Here is a 17,542-nt window from a genome sequence, read left to right on the forward strand (position 1 = left end):
ACGCGCAAAAGTTTGGTGACACACGCGTCGTGACGAGTCACAACCTTCGTCTCCACCGCGTTTCTTGACCTACACGAATACGACTTCATGGCACCGTATGATGACTGGAATAGGGTAGACGATGAAGAGGACGAGGAACTTCAGGATACCTCTGTAAGTTTCCTCGACGCGCGCTGGCACTAAGTATTGACCGTGATTCGTACGAACTCCTACAAGTTCATGGAGGCGAAGAAAGATGTCATTCTATTCTGCATCGACTGCTCCCCTTCAATGCAAGAGCTTTACGACGACCCCGTGTACGAAGGGGTTCAAACATGTCACTTGTTTGCTGCCCTTGACGCGGCTGTTCAAATCCAGAAGAAGAAGATTATAACCGGCCCAAATGACTCTGTTGGAATTCTCTTATTCAACACAGTCAGTCACGTCCAATATGTTACACCACATATCGCTCACGTTGAGTCTAGACAAGAAAATCCGACGCTCCCAGAGGACAAGGTTCTGAAATAAAGAAAAACACGTATCTGTTCCAACCGATCTCGCCTCTGGGTGCCCCTATCATCCAAGAGCTAATGGTATTGCTTGAATGTACGCGTGGATTGGTGTCTTTGTCCGATTTCCAGCTGAAAGACAAGATTAGCTGCCAGAGAAAACCCTGAGGAGTTGCGCACGACTCTACCACCGTTAACTGAAAAACGCGTCGCTATGGGGGACGTTTTCACGAGTTGTAACTGGGTCATGCGGGATGGGTTGGTTTCTCCTCTATCGCTGCTCTGAAACCAATGCTGATAAACCTAGCGCGCCCAAGACTGCCTCGAAACGAGTCTTTTTGATCACCAATGAAGATAACCCTCATGCCGGACCTGGGAGCAAACAGTTGATAACTTCCGCTCGGACTACATTAACTGTAAGTGGACAATGCCTTCAAAGAGATGTAATATGTGACGGCTTTCCAGGATTTGACCCAAGCTGGAGTGACCATGGAACCATTTTTCATCAGCACAGAAGAGAAACATTTCAATGTCTCAAAGTTTTATTCGGTGAGTTCACACCCTTGCGACGCTTGATATTAATTTCGCTAAGCTACTCTTTCCAGTACGTATTGCAACCAACCTCATTGGCGGAGGATGAAGACAACGCAGACGATCCCTCCGTACTCCCTGAGTCTATATCGATATCACGAATAGAAGATCTTCTAGCTCAGATGCGATTTCATGAAGTTCCGAAAAGAGCTCAGTTCAGTATCCCATTTGAACTAGGCAAAAATTTCACCATTGGAGTCAAGGGGTAATGTGATTCATTGCTGTTGATGCTTCTATACAACTGACTGTCAAATTCAGATATGGCCTAGTGACACAACAAACGAAGGGGACATACAAATATTTCGTTGACCTTGGTGATCGAATGGAACTAGTAGTGGTGAAGACAGATAACGTCGATGAGGTACGTTTCAATTTTTCAAAATCATCATGGCCGCACGACTGAGAATAAACCCAGGACCGGCAACAGGAAGTAGGAAAGGCTCAACTCCTCTTTGGGATGGGCTTAGGTGCCTCCAATAAGGACGATGAAGAGGAAGAGGATGACTCGCTTTCGGCGGTCCGCGTCGTCAAAGCCGGTAAACGTGCAAGTCATCCTTTGTCCACTATAACGCGCTAGTTTTTCTTATGTTTTATAATATAGCCCTTCTACACGGCGGAGGAAGTACGAAACTTCCGGACGCTAGGTATGGAACCTAGTGAGCACCTCGTTGATATTCCTTCAATTGCTATCTCCTGACTTGTTCTTCCAGTCATCAAGCTACTGGGGTTCAAAGATCGCAGCGAATTGGCGTTTGAAGACAATGTCAAGCATTCCCTTTTCATTTACCCTGACGAGATGGTATGTATCACCTTATTGTTACGCGCGCTTCCCTCTGCTCATAACCTTTTCAGGCGTATTCCGGCAGTAGGAGAACTTTTAGTGCCCTGCTGAAGTCAATGGTCAAGAAGAACAAGATCGGCCTCGTCCTTGCCCTGACACGTCGTAACTCCTCTCCTACTTTCTGCGCCCTTTTACCTCAAGTTAGTCGCGGTTCTCGCTCCTGGTTTCGTGCATTCAAAGAACTAATCTTGCAATCTAGGAAGAGAAAGTTGAGGAAGGAGGCTGGACCGACCCTGCCGGCTTCCATTTGATAGTTCTACCCTTCGCGGACGATATTCGGGCTGCGCCCATCGATAAAGGCGAGATTGGTACGTGGTTCTTTGGACAGCAAGACCATGATTAGTACTTATTGAGATTGTGTCGGAAGCGTCTGACAATCTAGTTGAAGAAGCGCGTACATGGATGGATAAGCTCACCCTAAAGAACGGATCATATCCTCCTGATTCGTACCCTAATCCCGGTATAGTAACTAGTAATTTACCTTTGGAGTTCGAAATGCTGACCCGACTTTCGCATTCATTTTACGTAGCACTGGCTTTCCATAATGCTCAGCTCCAGGCGAGTGCATTCAATGAGGAGTACGACCCCGAGTCGTTTGAGGATCTTACAATACCGAAGTACGAGATGGTGCATAAGGTTCGTTAGGTTTCTCTGGTTAAAAGCGATCGGAGTTATCTCTTATGGTTTCTCCAATCACTTAGCGAGCAGGCAAAATGATGAAAGCATGGAAGGATGTTCTTATGGATGATCCGAGCGCTAGTATGGTGGTAGCCGTTACTGGGTCTAAACGCAAAGCTGTATGTTCCATTCTGACGGTTCCATTCGGTCTAAACGTCTCTCGTGAACAGGATACCAGTGTTAGTGAGGTAGAGGTGCGAAGTAAATATGAAGCGGGACAGCTGTCTAAGGTTTGTTATGTGTCTTGCTTTCACTGTTCAGTGTAATACTCAACCCTTCTGAACCTTCCTCTAGTTGCGTGTGGATCAGCTCAAGGTACTTGGAAACCTTAATAATTATTGGGTATGGCCTGATTGCTAACCTCGTTCCCCCCCCCCCCCTCCCCGTCTGTTAGGAGTTCTTGAAGAGCAAAGGAACATCGACTCAAGGCTTGAAAGCCGACCTCGTGCAGCGGGTCGGTGAGTGGCTGGAAGCGCATTAGGTTTTTTTTTTGCATACTTGCATACTTGCATATATCCCAGATAGTGTATATGATATTGATCCTTCATCTCATCTTGTCGATAATACCAGCTGTCTATATCTACAGCTATATCAAATTTTTTAAACTTTTGTTAGACGCGCTCCCTAACTTTAAGTTACATGAAGACGGACTTTATGATCCTTGACACCCGCAATGCCGAAGAATCTGAAAAGGATACCGATCACTATGGGGCGGGGGGGGGAACGCGCACGAGTAAACCGGTGTCTTAGAACTTATGACTCGTTCAGAGATTCAGCGCAGTGCTCGTATATTGACGTTACCGTGTTCCTTCCGCCAACTACGGGAAAAAGGGAGGACGTGAAAATTCCAAGTCGTATCTTTACATAAACGAGCAAAAAAACTAAACTTTTGTGGTCCATTATAACCGAAGATTCAAACACATTCGTGAGGCCCTAACTCCGTTCATACATACATACATACTCTACAGTAGTCGGCGACCGACGGAGAAGGGGGATGGCGATGAACGGGAAGAAGAAGAAGAAAAAAAACTCAACGAAAAGAAAACTCGATTCTATTCATACACTTCCCCGCCCACTCCGACCGCCTAAAAGCGGAACATATCTGTTCCTTGATCGTTTGGTCCAGATCACTATCCGACCTACAATTAAAAATCTCAAAATGAACTAGCCGGAGTTGTTGGAATTTGTTGGGAGCGTCCAAGAGGCTGATAACGTGGAGCAGGAAGGGGAGGTCAAGAGAGAACTGACGGGATGACGCGAATGCGATTTGTATAGAACACAAAGAGGACGGAGCGTTGCTGAGTATAGTAGGGAGCCATGATATCGTTCCCAACACACGATCAGGAGAGATGAATTTGAGTTCCGAAAGACGGAGGTTCTGTGAGATGTCTAATGATCGTATTACCGAGTCACCAAAGACCTCTGCTTTTTGGGATGGAATCAACCCATTTTCAACTTTCCGATAAAATAGCGAAAAAGAACAAGGAAGCCCATACCGGATGATACGATTTCTAACGTGTTCAAGAGTGGACCCAAATCGCGTAATAGGGCTGAAGAATCGAGGTCAACACGGGTTTGCGCACCAAATTGGGCAAGGGTCAAGCGAGAATTGGAAGTAGACACTCCCGACCATTTAAGCGCCTTCTGTAGAGAAGGACCACAGCACCGGAGGGTTAAACTACCCGTGCATTCCCTATCATCATCTGGATTCGAAAGTAACCCATACGGGGGAATGCTCATCGGATCCCATCCAGGCGACAACGAGAATCGTAGGTCCTCAAAGATGAGTTGTTGGAGCGACCTGAACCTGCCGACGAATTCGGAACATTCTTCATAATGTGCGAAATGGACATCAGCGAGCTCGAGTGAGTGGATGGAGTCGATGGAAGAGAGGAAAGACACCAAGTCGCAGCCTAATTCGTTCCAAGTGACAGCTCGGAGTGATACCGAGCGTACCTTTTGCAAACTGGCAAGATGGGATAGGATGGAGGTCACGGCCATGATGTGGGTTGGACTGAATGTAGGTGACCAATCGGAGCTTTGACCAAGAATACTGACGTGTTGAACAGGCGTGAATATCGGTGAGCGTGAAAAGGGGGAGTCTAGAAGAGATTGAAAGGCAGAGATGGACGATGGATGGAGTGTGATGGATGAAAATGCCGTGCGATAGACGCAAACCCGCCAATGCTTGCAAACGAGGCTGGTATGTAAGGACTTCGAGTCGGTATCTTTAAGAAGCATGTCGATGATGTTTTCCTGAACCTCGATTGGGATGTACCGTGACAGCCCTTGGATATTTTCAGGTTGAGCAGTGGACTTGGACATTTCCATTTTCTTTTTTTCGCGTCGAGATGTCAGTCCAGATAGTAGGATATCAAGTCGAAATAGAAAGGGACGAACCACGGTGTGTTAACTCTTATATACGAAACCCGCTGGCATCTAGTGAAAACGCCGAGGAGGTCAATTTCGGGAACATCTAGAGTTCATTTATCAAGCCCGATACAGGAATGCGCTGCATTGAAAGTCCCTGTTGTATATGTCGGGTGTCCAGCTGGGCGGATTTTAGAGGCGTAGAGGGGCTCGCGGCGAAAACCGTTCCCCAGCAGGCATGATGGTAGCTGAGCAAGGTAGCTCACGAGGTCCGGACCGTGACACCGGCTAAACGACTTGACTGCGAAAAAACAAAAAAGCAAATGGCGTAATCAGTTCAAACCATGCCTACCTCCAACTATCATCAAGTATCATCTCCTTCGTATTTCCAGAACATATTATCCGAAGACTTGGAACGAGTCTCTGTTTTGAATTTCTGGGCAGAATGGGCAGAGCCATGCAAGCAGATGAATGCTGTGATCCTTGAGCTTGCGAAAAAGTATCCGACAATTCTCTTCCTTGATGTACGTCGACTACAAAGTTCCGATAAATGATCTTGCCTGATTTTATTTTTATTCAGATTGAGGCAGAATCGCAGGAAGATATCTCAGAGTCGTTTTCTATCGAAGCTGTACCGGTATACATTATTCTCCGGGTCAGCAAGCCTTCCCTTCCCTAGCCCGATCGAACAATTGACCAATTGGGATTATTGAAACTAGGGACACACTCTTTTGAAGCGAATAGACGGTGCAGATGGTCCCACGTTGGCTTCTGCCGTTGCGAAATATGCCTCGACACCCCAATCTTACACAGACAAATCACCCCTTGCACCCGCAGCTGTGGAAAATGACGCTGAAACTCAGGAAGAGCTCTACGCTCGTATGCGCAAGATCATGAACCAAAGTAAAGTGGTTCTGTTCATGAAGGGAAATCCAGAAGTTCCGAGATGCGGTTTTTCGAGGCGGATGACTGTGCTGTTGAAGGATCGTGGTATTGAATTCACTCATTTTGATATATTGTCGGATGAGGATGTTAGACAGGGTGCGTGTGGTGTTTTCCTTTGATTCGATAATGGTTTAACTCTCTTCGATACACAGGCCTTAAAGTTGTGAATAACTGGCCAACGTTCCCGCAACTCATCATCAAGGGTGAATTCGTTGGCGGTTTAGACATTGTACAGGAAATGGCGGATAATGGAGAGTTGGATGAAACACTTGCGTGATTATGTCGTTTTTTGTGTGCTTTGTATTATGGTGTGTGTAGTATTCTTATCCTGCCTCATTACCGTACTATACACTTTAGTTTTTCTTTCCTTGATATCATCACGTGGTACAATGATTTTTTAGAACCTTCTTCCCGTAAAAAACATTATCTGAATATTGTCATTTTAGCTTTTCTTTCATCTAATTGGACTGCGCATAGCCGCAAGCGGAGTTTGGACCTGAATATTAATCTCAGTGGGTTCAAGCTTCAAGCTTCAAGTCTCCCTCCACCTCAACGAAAACGAACGGCAAAATTCTACTCTACTCACATGGACCCGCTCGACCCCGACTTCTACGATAACATCATCGCCTCTGCTCGCGTGCGTTTTTCTTCCTTTTTTTTATGTATTCGGTGTAAGTTGGCTCAGATCGTACTACACATAAAGGCAAGACTCGCATACCTCAAACAGAAACTATCGGAATACGAGGAAAAACGTCGAATGTGGGTTGGATATGAAGTTTCTCGGAGGATAGCTGAAGGTGAGGTTTGTTTTCCTTTCGTTCGTTACGCCGCGGTCGATGTGTTAAGCCTATCAAAACTCGGACCTACATTTACATTGTTAACAAATCTATTCTAAAAAAAATGACAGTTGCAGATAAAGAGATATCCGTGACGTATTCTGGGTTCCACGACAGGGTTCTTAGGTCTTTTTATGAAGGAGAAGAACGAGAACGAGAAAAAGAAAAGGAACGGGAAAAGGAAAAGGAACAAGAAAAAGAAAACACCCCTGGCAGTGTTAGCCCTCAAGCGAGTCAGCCTCAAGGAGCCCTCGTCGACCATCCCTACACCTTGACCTACAAACCAAACCCCGCCGCCGCCGCTGTCGTGACAGCAGTAACCCGGGACTTCTCATCATTAATCATCGACATCTTCGTTTCCTTCACCTTCCCTTCCTCCGACTTTGACCAACCCCAGAACTACATCGACCCCTACCACCACCCCGGGCCTTTGGTATCCCTCCGTCCCCACCTCCACCACCACCAAAGACTCCCACTTGAACTCGTACTCCCCGCATACCCCACTTTATATACCCACCGAAACGTGTTGGGAGGAGAGTTTAGGGATAAGGTGGGGTATTTGAGGCAGACCGTGACGTGTTGGCCGGATCCCGATCCCGATGTAGTAGATGTAAAAAACAGTGTTGGTGTGACAGAGGGCGTGTTGATACCTCTTTTGGGGTGGCTTGAGGATGTTAAGGTGAACGTGAACGTTCACACGGCTTCCGACCGGGGGTATCATTCGCATTCACATTCGGGTTTGCAGGTACCTGAGGGGCATTGTCAGTGGCAGTGGCGTACCGGTGCCAGTGAGGAGGAGGGGGTTGAGGAAGGGGGGGAGGGAGGTGCAGCGTTAATGGTACTTGCGGTTCATATGCGTGTGGTGCAGTGTGTGTGTTGGGTGAGGATGAAGAAGGGTAGTAAGGGTCGCGGTAGTGCCTCCGACGACGAATCGAAAAACCGAAACAAAACCCACAAACAGCCTACGACTACCACTCAACTCAACGGACGACCAGTCCCCCCACCCCAAGAGCCCTTTTTACTTCCATCCCACACTCGGACTCGGACTCGAACGCCAGCACCAATAACAAACCCAGAAATCCAAAGATTCTTCCACAAAGGCAAAGACGAAAGCGGCCTCTACGACCTTTTCAGTTCGATGTCAGAGACGGAGGGAGTTAAGAAAGTGTGTCAGGGGATTGTGGGTAGGGAGTGGGGGGTTGATGTTATGTTTTGAAAGTTTTTTGATTTTTTGATTTCTGATTTTGGGGTGCTAAAATGCCAGTGGGTACTTTGGGTTCCCGTTAAATGCGATCGATACGGTGCGAGTTGGTACATATATGGTTCGATTTTGGTCTCATGATGATCCGTTGTGGTTGGTAGATGACGTTAAGATACATCCCATTCAGTAGATTTCGGTGTTTGTGTATAGAACGGGGCTCGGAGGAATAAGTAAGTAGTAACAACTAGTGGGTAGGTAAGGGACTCCATATCGTTAATCCATAACATCACAAACACAATTTCACAGAGCGGGTTTAAAAAAATCAAGAATCAAGAATCACAAAAAAATCAAGAAATACTCAACACTAAACCCAACACCAGCGCCAGTAAAGAGCTCGATCTACTATGACTCAGAATACCGCCATTCCCTACGTTTTCCCTTTACTCTCGTAAACGAAACCGCCGTCGTGAATTGGGAGAAGTTGCCGTCAATGGTTCCCTGGGGGTATAGCGCGTGAGGTGGTTGAGTAGAAGAAAAAAACAAACTAATACACACCTTGGGAGGATTATTTGGGATAGAATCTTTCATCGAGTTCCAGGTAGCTTGACCAGCAGAGTCGTCGGGAAGGAGTTGGCTGCATCCCAGACTTTGGGGAATTTGCTTAGGTTGACGACGCTAGTAGGATAGGAGTACGCTGTGCATTTTTGAAATGGGTCCGTACGAAATGGGTTGGATAACAGGACTGTAGGGAGCGGGGGGGTGAGGGGGAAATACCAGCTCGCTCACCGGTGATTTTAGACTTGCGCCGCTCGTCCCTGCTCAGTAGTGTAGTCTTGAGCGAAGACTGGCGTCAGAAGAAGTGGCAGCAGAGTCGAGGTACGCATCGTGAATGCGAGTTACAGGATGCATTAGATGCGAGACAATTTGAGTTATTCGGTGGGAGGGTGGTGGAAAGAAGGAACTTTGGAAAAAATGGGGTAGGACTCGAACTCCAAAGCTTCTCCCGCCCATCGAATTCGTGGACGCCAAATATTTCAGTTGCTCAGTTACCTGAAGTTGAGAAAAAAAAATCAATTAATACTGCACACCGATGGATGGTCAAGCATCCGATTTTGCTGAGCGTCGATCGTACGGAAGGGTACCCGTGCGATCCACGACGATACGATACAGAGTACAGGCAGTGTTGCAGCACCACATTTTGCGAATAATAGTGATGTTGTAAAACCAAGTTCGACTTCGTTCGGCCGGTGTTCGGCCCCAGGAACTTCTCGTACGTTTCAAAAGGCGTTATGCTGGCCCATCTTACACACAAAAAATCCGTAGGGATCTCACGGTACATAGAACTGTGAGTTGGCAACACGACCGTGACTCCACATAGTAAGGAATATAACTTTTCAAGAACTTTCGGTTTCAGTCATAAACGCTGGAGGAAAAAATGGTGGCTCACCATACGACAAATCAATGCACGTTCAAGTTCAATATTGGATGTGACAATGGAAGCATTCAATCCGACCGGCGCCGCCAGTACTGACGAAATGACCAGTTAACAAGGTGGGAAAAGCTTGACAACATGAACGAAACAGAGCGACACTAAATTTTAGAAAGCAAGAAGAGGCTGGAAAGCTGTTGGCGGGAAGGCTACAGCACTGAGAAATTCTGGAGATCTGTGGATCCCCCAACCTCGAGGACAGAACAAACTATAGTCTACCAGCGTGTAGCCACATCAAATTCACGAACGACAAGGGAAAGATATTAATTGGTAACTCACGACTTGTTCTGAATCCTAAGATCGGAAATCTGCCTTTCTCATGTGGACAATAAGGAACCAAAGAACCATATCCGACGATGTCGATGAGTCCCCCTCGGAAAATGAAGTCCAAATGAAGTCGTAACACGATGGATATACGCTATCAAACATTGTGGGAGGTGGGCCAGCGGAGAACTGAAACTTGTGGAAAGAGGGAATGTTGGGCCCTTCTGAGTTCTAAGTTCTCCGTCAATTCGTTGGGTTGAGTACGTGCTAAGATGAGTAGGTCAACTGGGAGAGCACTCTGCGTCATCGCGTGCGGCGTCACAACATAATCGAGAATTCCCACAATCAGTCTTCCTCAACGTCCACCACGGTCTACAACGAGCACGGATCGCCACCAACAGTCTCAATCACCGTCAATCTGCTCTCATATCATCTCGACAACGATACATGGACCAGAGAATTCCAACTTCGGCAGATATGGACGGTGGCCAGTCCAAACGCGTCGGTTGATTGGCAACTTGGGCATTGCTGCTTGCCCATGTTTGGTAGCTCACCCATGAAAATAGCCTGCAATATTGGAATCGGGGGAACCAGGCAAAAACGTCTACGTGATGGATAAACCGGTGTGACGACTGTTGTCGTTGGTGTTGATCATGATTCGGTATGTCAACCCATAATGCATAGCCCTTCGTATTCATAGTCTTGCACTAGCATGAACCTCGCGAAATTCTACAGCTCGAGACGGCCCTCTAATCTCGATGAAATTCGCCGCGTTGTGGAGAGTGTGCTGAGCGATAAACAACAATCCAGGAATCTTTCGGAAACCAAAGGAGAAGATGCGCAGATTTGGCTGGATACACTTCAAGTGGCGAGTTTGTTTTTCATTCCTGAAGACTAGCAAGCGTCGTTATTTACTGAAAGCCCTCAAAGCTCGCTGAAGTTCCTGAGGTGGGGAACAAACTACGTTCGTCGATTCTCAAGGTGATGCTTCACCTGTCCAAGCGGTCCGGCCTCTGCCCACAATGCCTCATGATCAAAAACGTGAAAAGACTCGGAGATTATCCTGTTGGAGGTGGTGGTTTTGGAGATGTATGGAAGGGCAAAATCGGGGCGCAAATTGTGTGCTTGAAGGTTGTGAAGGTTTACTTGGTTTCTGATGTACAAGATCTACTGAAGGTGCGTTGATCGTATGGGCCTTTGGTGACACAGACCCAGCTGATGCGGCATCTCCATAGGAATACATGCGAGAAGCGATTGTTTGGCAGCAGCTCAGACATCCTAATATCCTCCCGTTCCTGTGAATGTACTACTTGGACAAGGGTCGAGGACAGTTGTGTTTGGTCTCTCCGTGGATGGAACGAGGGAACCTAGTACGGTTCTTGAAAGAGACTCGCAGGGAAGACGTGGATCATTATTCATTAGTATGCCCATCTTGTTACTCGACTTTACCCTTTTCTCACCATTTTATATTATTCAGGTGTACGATATCGCTTCTGGAGTATTATATCTGCACAGCAAGAAGATTGTTCACGGTGATCTGAAAGGCGTAAGTGGAAACTATACAGCTTCAATTCATTTCCGCTCATTGATAGAAACTTAACAGGTCAACATACTGATTACACCGGATGAACGTGCCTGTATTGGAGATTTTGGGTTGTCGAGAGTAGCTGACACTCATGCACTAAGGATGACTTCTTCCACAACGATCTATTCGAAGGGAACGACGAGATGGCTTTCACCCGAGCTCTTGAAGTCGGATCCACCGTGTCCTTCTTCAACAAGCAGTGATATATATGCTTTTGCTTGCGTGTGTTATGAGGTGCGTACGTATCAACCCTCGTTTGCGATAGCTTCTTAAGCTTTCTTGCAGATCTTCATGGGGAACGTTCCATTCTACGAACTTGCGGAAGGTGCAGTCATTGTCGCTGTATTGTTAGACAAGAAGGTTCCATCACGTCCCATATCGCCTCTGAACGTGAACGACTACATGTGGAATGTTATGGTGTCTTGCTGGAACACGAAAGCCCAGCTTCGACCGAGTGCATCTGAAGTGCTCGCTCGTCTCGATGGGATCCAGAGTTCGAAAACGGGTAGCAATATTGAACCTGCTTCTGCTTGGGATACCTTCGATTTGACTCAGCTCTGGAAGAACGTGAAGTACCCTCTCCTTGACACCGCAGCGCTTGTGCGACTTCAGAAAAAACTCAGAATACAGCGGGTGGTGGCGCCGACACAAACGTTTACTCTAGATATGCAGGGTACAGATTTCGGGGTTCGTGTGTATCATCGCTTTGGCCGTTTATCACATCGCTGAAGGGTTGAAACGTTGACATATCAGACCAGATTTGATACCACCCTGGACGTCGGAGGGTCGACATTTCAGCTCGAATGTGATGCCGCACAGAAAATCATCGTTGGAAGATGGAAGGAAGCACGTCGACAAAAGGTGCTTGATTTCGCGTACGCTGATCTCGGGGCTAGAGTCGCAGATTGGAGAGGGGCCCCACTGCACACTTGCGGTCGGCTCATCTTTCACGAAACCCTCGTCTATATCGGCCCGAACTCTGATGGTCAATATCGTGTCTACCTCTTTGAGAAGATCATCTTTTTTTGCTGGGACCCCACTCCTGCTCACTATCATTTTGCGGAGAACGGGAATATTGTGTTCGCGCCGAGACAAAGACAAAGACCGATTACAGTCCGAGGCCTCACTGATTCGAAGACCATAGTCAAGACCGAAGCAGCTGAAATAGTCGGAACGTGTATGCTGCACCTTCTTTCTTCTTTTCGATTTATGCTGACCTTTGCTTCCCACCCTTTCATCGTAGCTTCGGTGCAGTACCTGCTATGTATATGGTGGAAGGCAGACAATCGTTCAGGAAACTATTCACTGGAGTTTCCTCAGAAGAGTCAAATGCTCGCATGGTGTTCAGCGATAACGAGCCTCATCCGCCCACCTGACACTGATCGTGATCATGAAGCGCAGACGTCAACTTATCCATCACCTCCTAACACACCGAGCTCAGATCACGCTCCAGAACCGAACAACGTATCCAGGACAAATAATAAATCCAGTCGAGTGGTGGTTGTCGGTCATTCTGATCGCGAAGCTCTAGATGACGGGCGGCCCCTTCCTCCATTGGCAGACTTGCCGAGCTCAATCCAGGAGAGGGAAACCGAAAAGACAAAGACCACTGGCAATCAACAGAGTCGAGTCCATGGTCTACACACATCACCTTGTCCATCACCTCCTACTACGCCGAGCCCAGATCAAGTTTCAGAACCTAAATCCATCTATACGAACAATTTCAGTAAATCAAGTGGAGTGGTAGTTGCCGGTCATTCTGATCGCGAGGCTCGGCCCCTTCCTCTATTGCCGGTCTGGCCGAACTTTTTCCGGGAGAAGGAATCAGATATGAAGAACTGGCTGGAATGATTTGTCGAAGGATTGGCCGTCGTATGCGTTCGATACTTATTGATTGGGAGAATGAGAGGGAATTTGGTCGGTTGGTGACGCTTATAACGGATGCGGATGTTAGAAGGGCGTTGTCGGAGGTGTATGAGGAGGGGAAGATGACTATGTTACATGTGTCATAGCACCTACTTCGACGCTCTGTCTCTACGGTGGACTACGTAGAAAGTAGGCGCCGTTCCCACCTTTTGTTTTCAACGTTTTGTAAAGAATACAAAACAAAAGCACTCAATCTCGCGCTCCTTGTCACTTCAACTTGACGTTTTGCCAACAAGTTTGACAAGCATGCGCGGCTAAGCCTTTTCTCTAGCTTTTTCTCCCACCTCGACACGACGGCCCAGTCACAGTCATTCTCGAGAGTCGACTCCATATCTGCCGTCCACAACGAACATCACGATGGAATTGAAGGAACCTGTCAGATGAGGTATGTACATATCGATCAGGTTACTGAATCCTGATACAACCCTACAAAATATCGCAGACAGCTTCGTAACGCGTTCAGTCCCCTTCAAAATAGTCTCTACGACTTCAGGTGATAACTTTTCTTCGCTGCCTTGGATTTTGTCCAGGTGCTCTTCCTGAAAGAAACTGGGAAATCTCGACGAATGTAATTCGCGTTGTGATTCGTGAAGAGCGTACTATAAGGCGAGCCAGCAGTCGAGGAATCGATTGAATATGATTAGAGAGGGCGTGCAGATGTATACGTACATTATAAGTGGTAAGTCGTGATTAAGTAGGTAACTGAGGCTGTCTTCAGCTCGCCGAATTTCCCAGCCTTTTCGAGCAAGTTCAAGTTACGATCCTCAATGTTCGATCGAGATCATGCACCACCTTTCCAAGCGATCGCGTCGATATCCACAATGCTGAGGACGTGATGACTTCTGCAAAGTGGGCAAACAGATCGTGTTTGTACTAGGGTAGTTGGAGTCGTCGAACGCGTTCTCTGACGTGCCACAGCTGCTAAAGGTGTGTTTATCCCCGATTCTACAGTACCGCATACTTTAGCTCATGATGGCACAAGAAAAGCATTTGGCTGGCAACAACTGAAACATCCCAATCTTTTTACGAGGCGACCTTTTAGGCTTTTACGGTTCCTGGCACACGCAAGTGCGAAAGAGCCACAATTCTTCGACCCGCCTTCCGGTTATCGCTGGCCAACAGACCCGCATCGGTCTCAACTTCCAGACTTGCGGGTCTCAGAGATGATCCTGAACTTGGTCTTTTTTACTACCCCCGGGCCACTGAAGTTTGAACGGAGAACCGGTGCCCCCCTCCCCCGCCCCAATAGCCCTTTCCACTTCCACTTCCACTTCCGCTTTCACTTCCATCCCACACTCGGACTCGGACTCGGACTCGGACTCGGACTCAGACTCGAACCCCCAGTCCGATTCCCAATCCCAACCCCCTACCCCAATAACAAAACCCGATATCTCAAGATCAAGATCCTTCCGGTCGATAGGGAGTGCGGCCGTGGGTGGATTCATGTTTTTTTATTTTTTTATTTTTTATTTATTTTGGAGGGTGATAATTGATATTGTGTTTTAAATTTGATATTTGGGGCGGGGAGGGGGGTGCTAAGTAACAAGTAAATCGTAACTAGTTAGTAGTTAGTATTTGGTTCCCCCACCGTTAAATGCGATCGATACGATACGGTGCGAGTCGTAGGACGTCACGGTTAAGATACATTCTAATTCATTGGGTTCGGTGTTTGTGTCTAGAAGGGGGGGGGAGGGGGAGGTGAGGAATAAGCACTTGGGTAGTAATACTAGGTAGCTGATAGTACGTAGGCCAGGGAAGTCCATATCCATAACATATCACAGACACAAAAGCGGATAAAAAATCAAAAATCACAAAAGCCACAAAGCGGGTAAAACCCTCAAAAAAGCACAAAAACTCAAAAAAAAAAAAAAATTCAAATCCGCAAACACACAACCACGAACCCCACGACCATCAGCAAAAAGCTCGAACCAGTACCTCCACCAAACCTCGAAATCGCACCATTCCCTGTGCCTTTCCCTTTACTCGTTGACGAAACCGCCGTCGACGACGACTGTCCGGGACCGGCACCGGTGGAAGTAGTACCAGAAGATTGGGAGCCTGAGCCTGAGCCTGAGGGCGTAGAGTCGGAGTCGGAGTCGGAGCTTTTTCGTTCTCCAGAGACGTCTAGTAGCAATAAATCAGTTTCAACTGACCCACCCTACCACCAAAAAAAAAAGGAGGGACGACGACGACTCGGAAGGAATGAAACTCACATTCCGCAAACGAAGGTTGCGTATGATCTTTCTCCACATAGGGCTGTGTCTTGTTGTAGGCTACTCCTACAGGTACTAGGTGCTGTTGTTGTTGTTTTTTTGTTCCGGTGTCAGTAACCCGAAGCCTCCGACCCCAAGGGAGGGGACGAACCTGAAAAGCCTGTTTCATCACAGGATACCACTTCATAGCTTCTCCCATCGTATAGTTGTTAATCTCATGTGTAAGTATGATTCCTCCCCTCTGTAAAAAGAAACAGGTCAATCGTTAATCCCCCCAAAAACCCAAAACCCAAAACGCACCTCGTTAAACTTCCCATTCTTGGCGCCATCCACAAACGCCTGATAATTATTATCCACCTGTTCCGGTGTCGCTTTCCCAGCGTTCACTTGCCAATCGTCTGAATCGTATTCCCAGAGGATGGTATCGAGACCGAGAGCTTTGGCGATGGCTCGGATGCGGTTGTCGACGTCGCCGAAGGGGGGCTGCCAGTGGGCGCGGCGGGGGGTGGGCGGTGGGTGGTGGGGTGGGGATTGGGGCGGGGGTAGAGGCGGGGGCGGGGATTGGGGATTGGGGCGAAACGGAAGCGGAAAGGAAATAGAATATCAATATCAATATCAACGCCAATACCAAGGAGGGGGGTACGTACTCTCCAGCAAGTCGGAGTTACACCAGTGACGAGTTTGATCGCTTGCATCTGTGTGTTATACGTTAGTGAGTGACTTCTTCTTCTCCGGTACAACGAAAGTTGCGTACGGCTAGAACATGGGAAAGGATTTTAGGATTAACGTTAACGGTCGGCAACGGCCATGCCGAGGGGATTTTTAGAAACTTACTATACCACAATTCTGCAAACGCGTCTTCACTTGCGAACGCGGTCACTTTGTGTGTGTGTGTATGAGGGAATCCGATCATTACCAAGGCGGTATGGATAGTACTCACTGTAATGATGAGACCAGGTATCTTGAGGGGGTGGGCGGTTAGTAAGTACTATACAGCAGTAATGGATAAAACCAGGGTTAACAACTCACGAACACAGATCTCGTGGCCTATCCAATTCATTAGTTATCAACGAATCATGATGCATGATGGAACAACGATAAAGCTCACGTACCATCCGCAACGCCTCTCTGTGCTTCGAGTGGCCAGTTCATCACATTGCTCCCGATGAAAAACATAGCTGGTGGTTGAAGTTATACTAAACCGCGGCCGATTAAGAAGAAAGTTATTCTTAGGACTCACTAGCTTTTTGATCTTGTTGTTGAAGAAAGTCGTAGAACGCGTTGTGCGAGCAGTTCGGACCATCGTCAAAGCCGTAGCCTACTGTCAAGGGCTAAGAACAGGAATAACAATTAACATCGATTCAGTCGCGGTGTCTTTTTTTGGTATCATACCTCCGGTACGTTAGCAATATCACTTGGAGAAACACATTGCTTATAGGTCCACCAGCAGTCGGGATCAGATGTACTGTAGGTTGGTGTGAATTGGGAAAAATTGCCGTCGATGGTTCCCTAGGGGCGTGTGAGGTTGTTTTCCTTGAGTAGAAAAATATATATACCTTGGGAGGAGTGTTTGGGATAGAATCTTTCATCGAGTTCCAGGTAGCTTGTCCAACGGAGTCGTCGGGAAGGAGTTTGGCTGCATCCCAGACTTTGGGGAATTTGCTTAGGTTGTTGACGACGCTAGGATAGGAGTACGCTGTGCATTCTTGCAATGGGTCTGTACGAAATGGGTTAGATAACAGGACTGTAGGGGGGAAAAACACCAGCTCGCGTACCGGTAATTTTGGACTCGCCCTGTTCATTAGTGCGGTCTTGAGCGAAGACTTGGGTAAGGAGAAGTGGTAATAAAGAGAGTAATGTCGAGGTACGCATCGTGGATGCGCTTTTTTGTTTTGTTTGGAAAAGAAAAAAACGAGTGACAAGATGCAGTAGATGCAAAAAAAAATTAGAGTTATTCGGTTGGAGGGTGGTGGAAAGAAGAGACTCGAAAAATTGGATAGACTCGAACTCAAATGCTTGACCTCCCGCGGCGTCTAAAATTAAATATAAATTTAGTGACCGCAGCGCGCCCGACAAATTGTCCGAGTGGAGCGGCATTGTGGGCGTCAAACATTC

General features: G+C 47.3%; 8 protein-coding genes across 9 annotated transcripts; 5 read left to right on the forward strand and 3 right to left on the reverse strand.

The window, feature by feature from the left end:
* Nucleotides 1–48: 48 nt before the first annotated feature.
* E1B28_011792 (uncharacterized protein) lies at nucleotides 49–3,207 on the forward strand. Its single transcript, XM_043156845.1, has 19 exons — nucleotides 49–153; nucleotides 217–414; nucleotides 465–585; nucleotides 638–746; nucleotides 796–904; nucleotides 954–1,037; nucleotides 1,094–1,284; nucleotides 1,338–1,440; nucleotides 1,495–1,623; nucleotides 1,681–1,735; nucleotides 1,790–1,878; nucleotides 1,932–2,060; nucleotides 2,120–2,228; nucleotides 2,288–2,380; nucleotides 2,450–2,556; nucleotides 2,622–2,717; nucleotides 2,769–2,828; nucleotides 2,893–2,913; nucleotides 2,993–3,207. Exons 1-19 carry the CDS (start codon nucleotides 88–90, stop codon nucleotides 3,077–3,079), a joined length of 1,956 nt encoding a protein of 651 aa, XP_043006657.1. The 5' UTR covers nucleotides 49–87; the 3' UTR covers nucleotides 3,080–3,207.
* Nucleotides 3,208–3,430: 223 nt separating this feature from the next.
* E1B28_011793 (uncharacterized protein) lies at nucleotides 3,431–5,226 on the reverse strand. 2 transcript variants are annotated; one of them, XM_043156847.1, is made up of 3 exons: nucleotides 4,999–5,226; nucleotides 4,095–4,932; nucleotides 3,431–4,020 (listed from the first exon to the last, which is right to left on the reverse strand). In XM_043156847.1, the coding sequence occupies exons 2-3, from the start codon at nucleotides 4,927–4,929 to the stop codon at nucleotides 3,629–3,631; spliced, it is 1,227 nt and encodes a 408-aa protein (XP_043006659.1). In that variant the 5' UTR covers nucleotides 4,930–4,932; nucleotides 4,999–5,226; the 3' UTR covers nucleotides 3,431–3,628. The 2 variants fall into 2 exon arrangements, with proteins under 2 accessions (XP_043006659.1, XP_043006658.1); XM_043156846.1 differs by having other exon boundaries at nucleotides 3,431–4,932.
* An 86-nt stretch (nucleotides 5,227–5,312) lies between these two features.
* Nucleotides 5,313–6,190, forward strand: E1B28_011794 (uncharacterized protein; the record flags this gene model as incomplete). The annotated part of the gene is made up of 4 exons (XM_043156848.1): nucleotides 5,313–5,492; nucleotides 5,549–5,623; nucleotides 5,688–6,009; nucleotides 6,066–6,190. 4 exons carry the CDS (start codon nucleotides 5,313–5,315, stop codon nucleotides 6,188–6,190), a joined length of 702 nt encoding a protein of 233 aa, XP_043006660.1.
* Nucleotides 6,191–6,499: 309 nt separating this feature from the next.
* Nucleotides 6,500–7,965, forward strand: E1B28_011795 (uncharacterized protein; the record flags this gene model as incomplete). The annotated part of the gene is made up of 3 exons (XM_043156849.1): nucleotides 6,500–6,550; nucleotides 6,617–6,710; nucleotides 6,821–7,965. The coding sequence occupies 3 exons, from the start codon at nucleotides 6,500–6,502 to the stop codon at nucleotides 7,963–7,965; spliced, it is 1,290 nt and encodes a 429-aa protein (XP_043006661.1).
* Nucleotides 7,966–10,356: 2,391 nt separating this feature from the next.
* Nucleotides 10,357–11,004, forward strand: E1B28_011796 (uncharacterized protein; the record flags this gene model as incomplete). Its single annotated transcript, XM_043156850.1, has 4 exons — nucleotides 10,357–10,364; nucleotides 10,415–10,571; nucleotides 10,634–10,879; nucleotides 10,939–11,004. The coding sequence occupies 4 exons, from the start codon at nucleotides 10,357–10,359 to the stop codon at nucleotides 11,002–11,004; spliced, it is 477 nt and encodes a 158-aa protein (XP_043006662.1).
* Nucleotides 11,005–11,055: 51 nt separating this feature from the next.
* E1B28_011797 (uncharacterized protein) lies at nucleotides 11,056–13,139 on the forward strand (the record flags this gene model as incomplete). Its single annotated transcript, XM_043156851.1, has 6 exons — nucleotides 11,056–11,124; nucleotides 11,181–11,249; nucleotides 11,307–11,522; nucleotides 11,574–11,975; nucleotides 12,042–12,465; nucleotides 12,532–13,139. The coding sequence occupies 6 exons, from the start codon at nucleotides 11,056–11,058 to the stop codon at nucleotides 13,137–13,139; spliced, it is 1,788 nt and encodes a 595-aa protein (XP_043006663.1).
* Nucleotides 13,140–15,087: 1,948 nt separating this feature from the next.
* E1B28_011798 (uncharacterized protein) lies at nucleotides 15,088–16,122 on the reverse strand (the record flags this gene model as incomplete). Its single annotated transcript, XM_043156852.1, has 5 exons — nucleotides 15,088–15,338; nucleotides 15,428–15,509; nucleotides 15,579–15,668; nucleotides 15,728–15,910; nucleotides 16,075–16,122. The coding sequence occupies 5 exons, from the start codon at nucleotides 16,120–16,122 to the stop codon at nucleotides 15,088–15,090; spliced, it is 654 nt and encodes a 217-aa protein (XP_043006664.1).
* A 293-nt stretch (nucleotides 16,123–16,415) lies between these two features.
* On the reverse strand, nucleotides 16,416–17,299 carry E1B28_011799 (uncharacterized protein; the record flags this gene model as incomplete). Its single annotated transcript, XM_043156853.1, has 6 exons — nucleotides 16,416–16,474; nucleotides 16,540–16,605; nucleotides 16,668–16,758; nucleotides 16,820–16,936; nucleotides 16,984–17,144; nucleotides 17,203–17,299. The coding sequence occupies 6 exons, from the start codon at nucleotides 17,297–17,299 to the stop codon at nucleotides 16,416–16,418; spliced, it is 591 nt and encodes a 196-aa protein (XP_043006665.1).
* Between the last annotated feature and the right edge of the window lie 243 nt (nucleotides 17,300–17,542).

The sequence above is a fragment of the Marasmius oreades genome, chromosome 7 (assembly GCF_018924745.1).
Source record: "Marasmius oreades isolate 03SP1 chromosome 7, whole genome shotgun sequence".
Classification (NCBI taxonomy): domain Eukaryota; kingdom Fungi; phylum Basidiomycota; class Agaricomycetes; order Agaricales; family Marasmiaceae; genus Marasmius; species Marasmius oreades.

Bases quoted from the DNA above. Each gene is read 5' to 3' on its own strand.
- E1B28_011792 (XM_043156845.1), top strand. From the start codon at position 88: ATGGCACCGTATGATGACTGGAATAGGGTAGACGATGAAGAGGACGAG. The intron at 1,624-1,680 runs GCAAGTCATCCT...TTTATAATATAG, and splicing joins TCGTCAAAGCCGGTAAACGT to CCCTTCTACACGGCGGAGGA. The intron at 1,879-1,931 runs GTATGTATCACC...TAACCTTTTCAG, and splicing joins TCATTTACCCTGACGAGATG to GCGTATTCCGGCAGTAGGAG.
- E1B28_011793 (XM_043156847.1), bottom strand. From the start codon at position 4,929: ATGGAAATGTCCAAGTCCACTGCTCAACCTGAAAATATCCAAGGGCTG. The intron at 4,021-4,094 runs GTATGGGCTTCC...CCCAAAAAGCAG, and splicing joins GTTAGAAATCGTATCATCCG to AGGTCTTTGGTGACTCGGTA.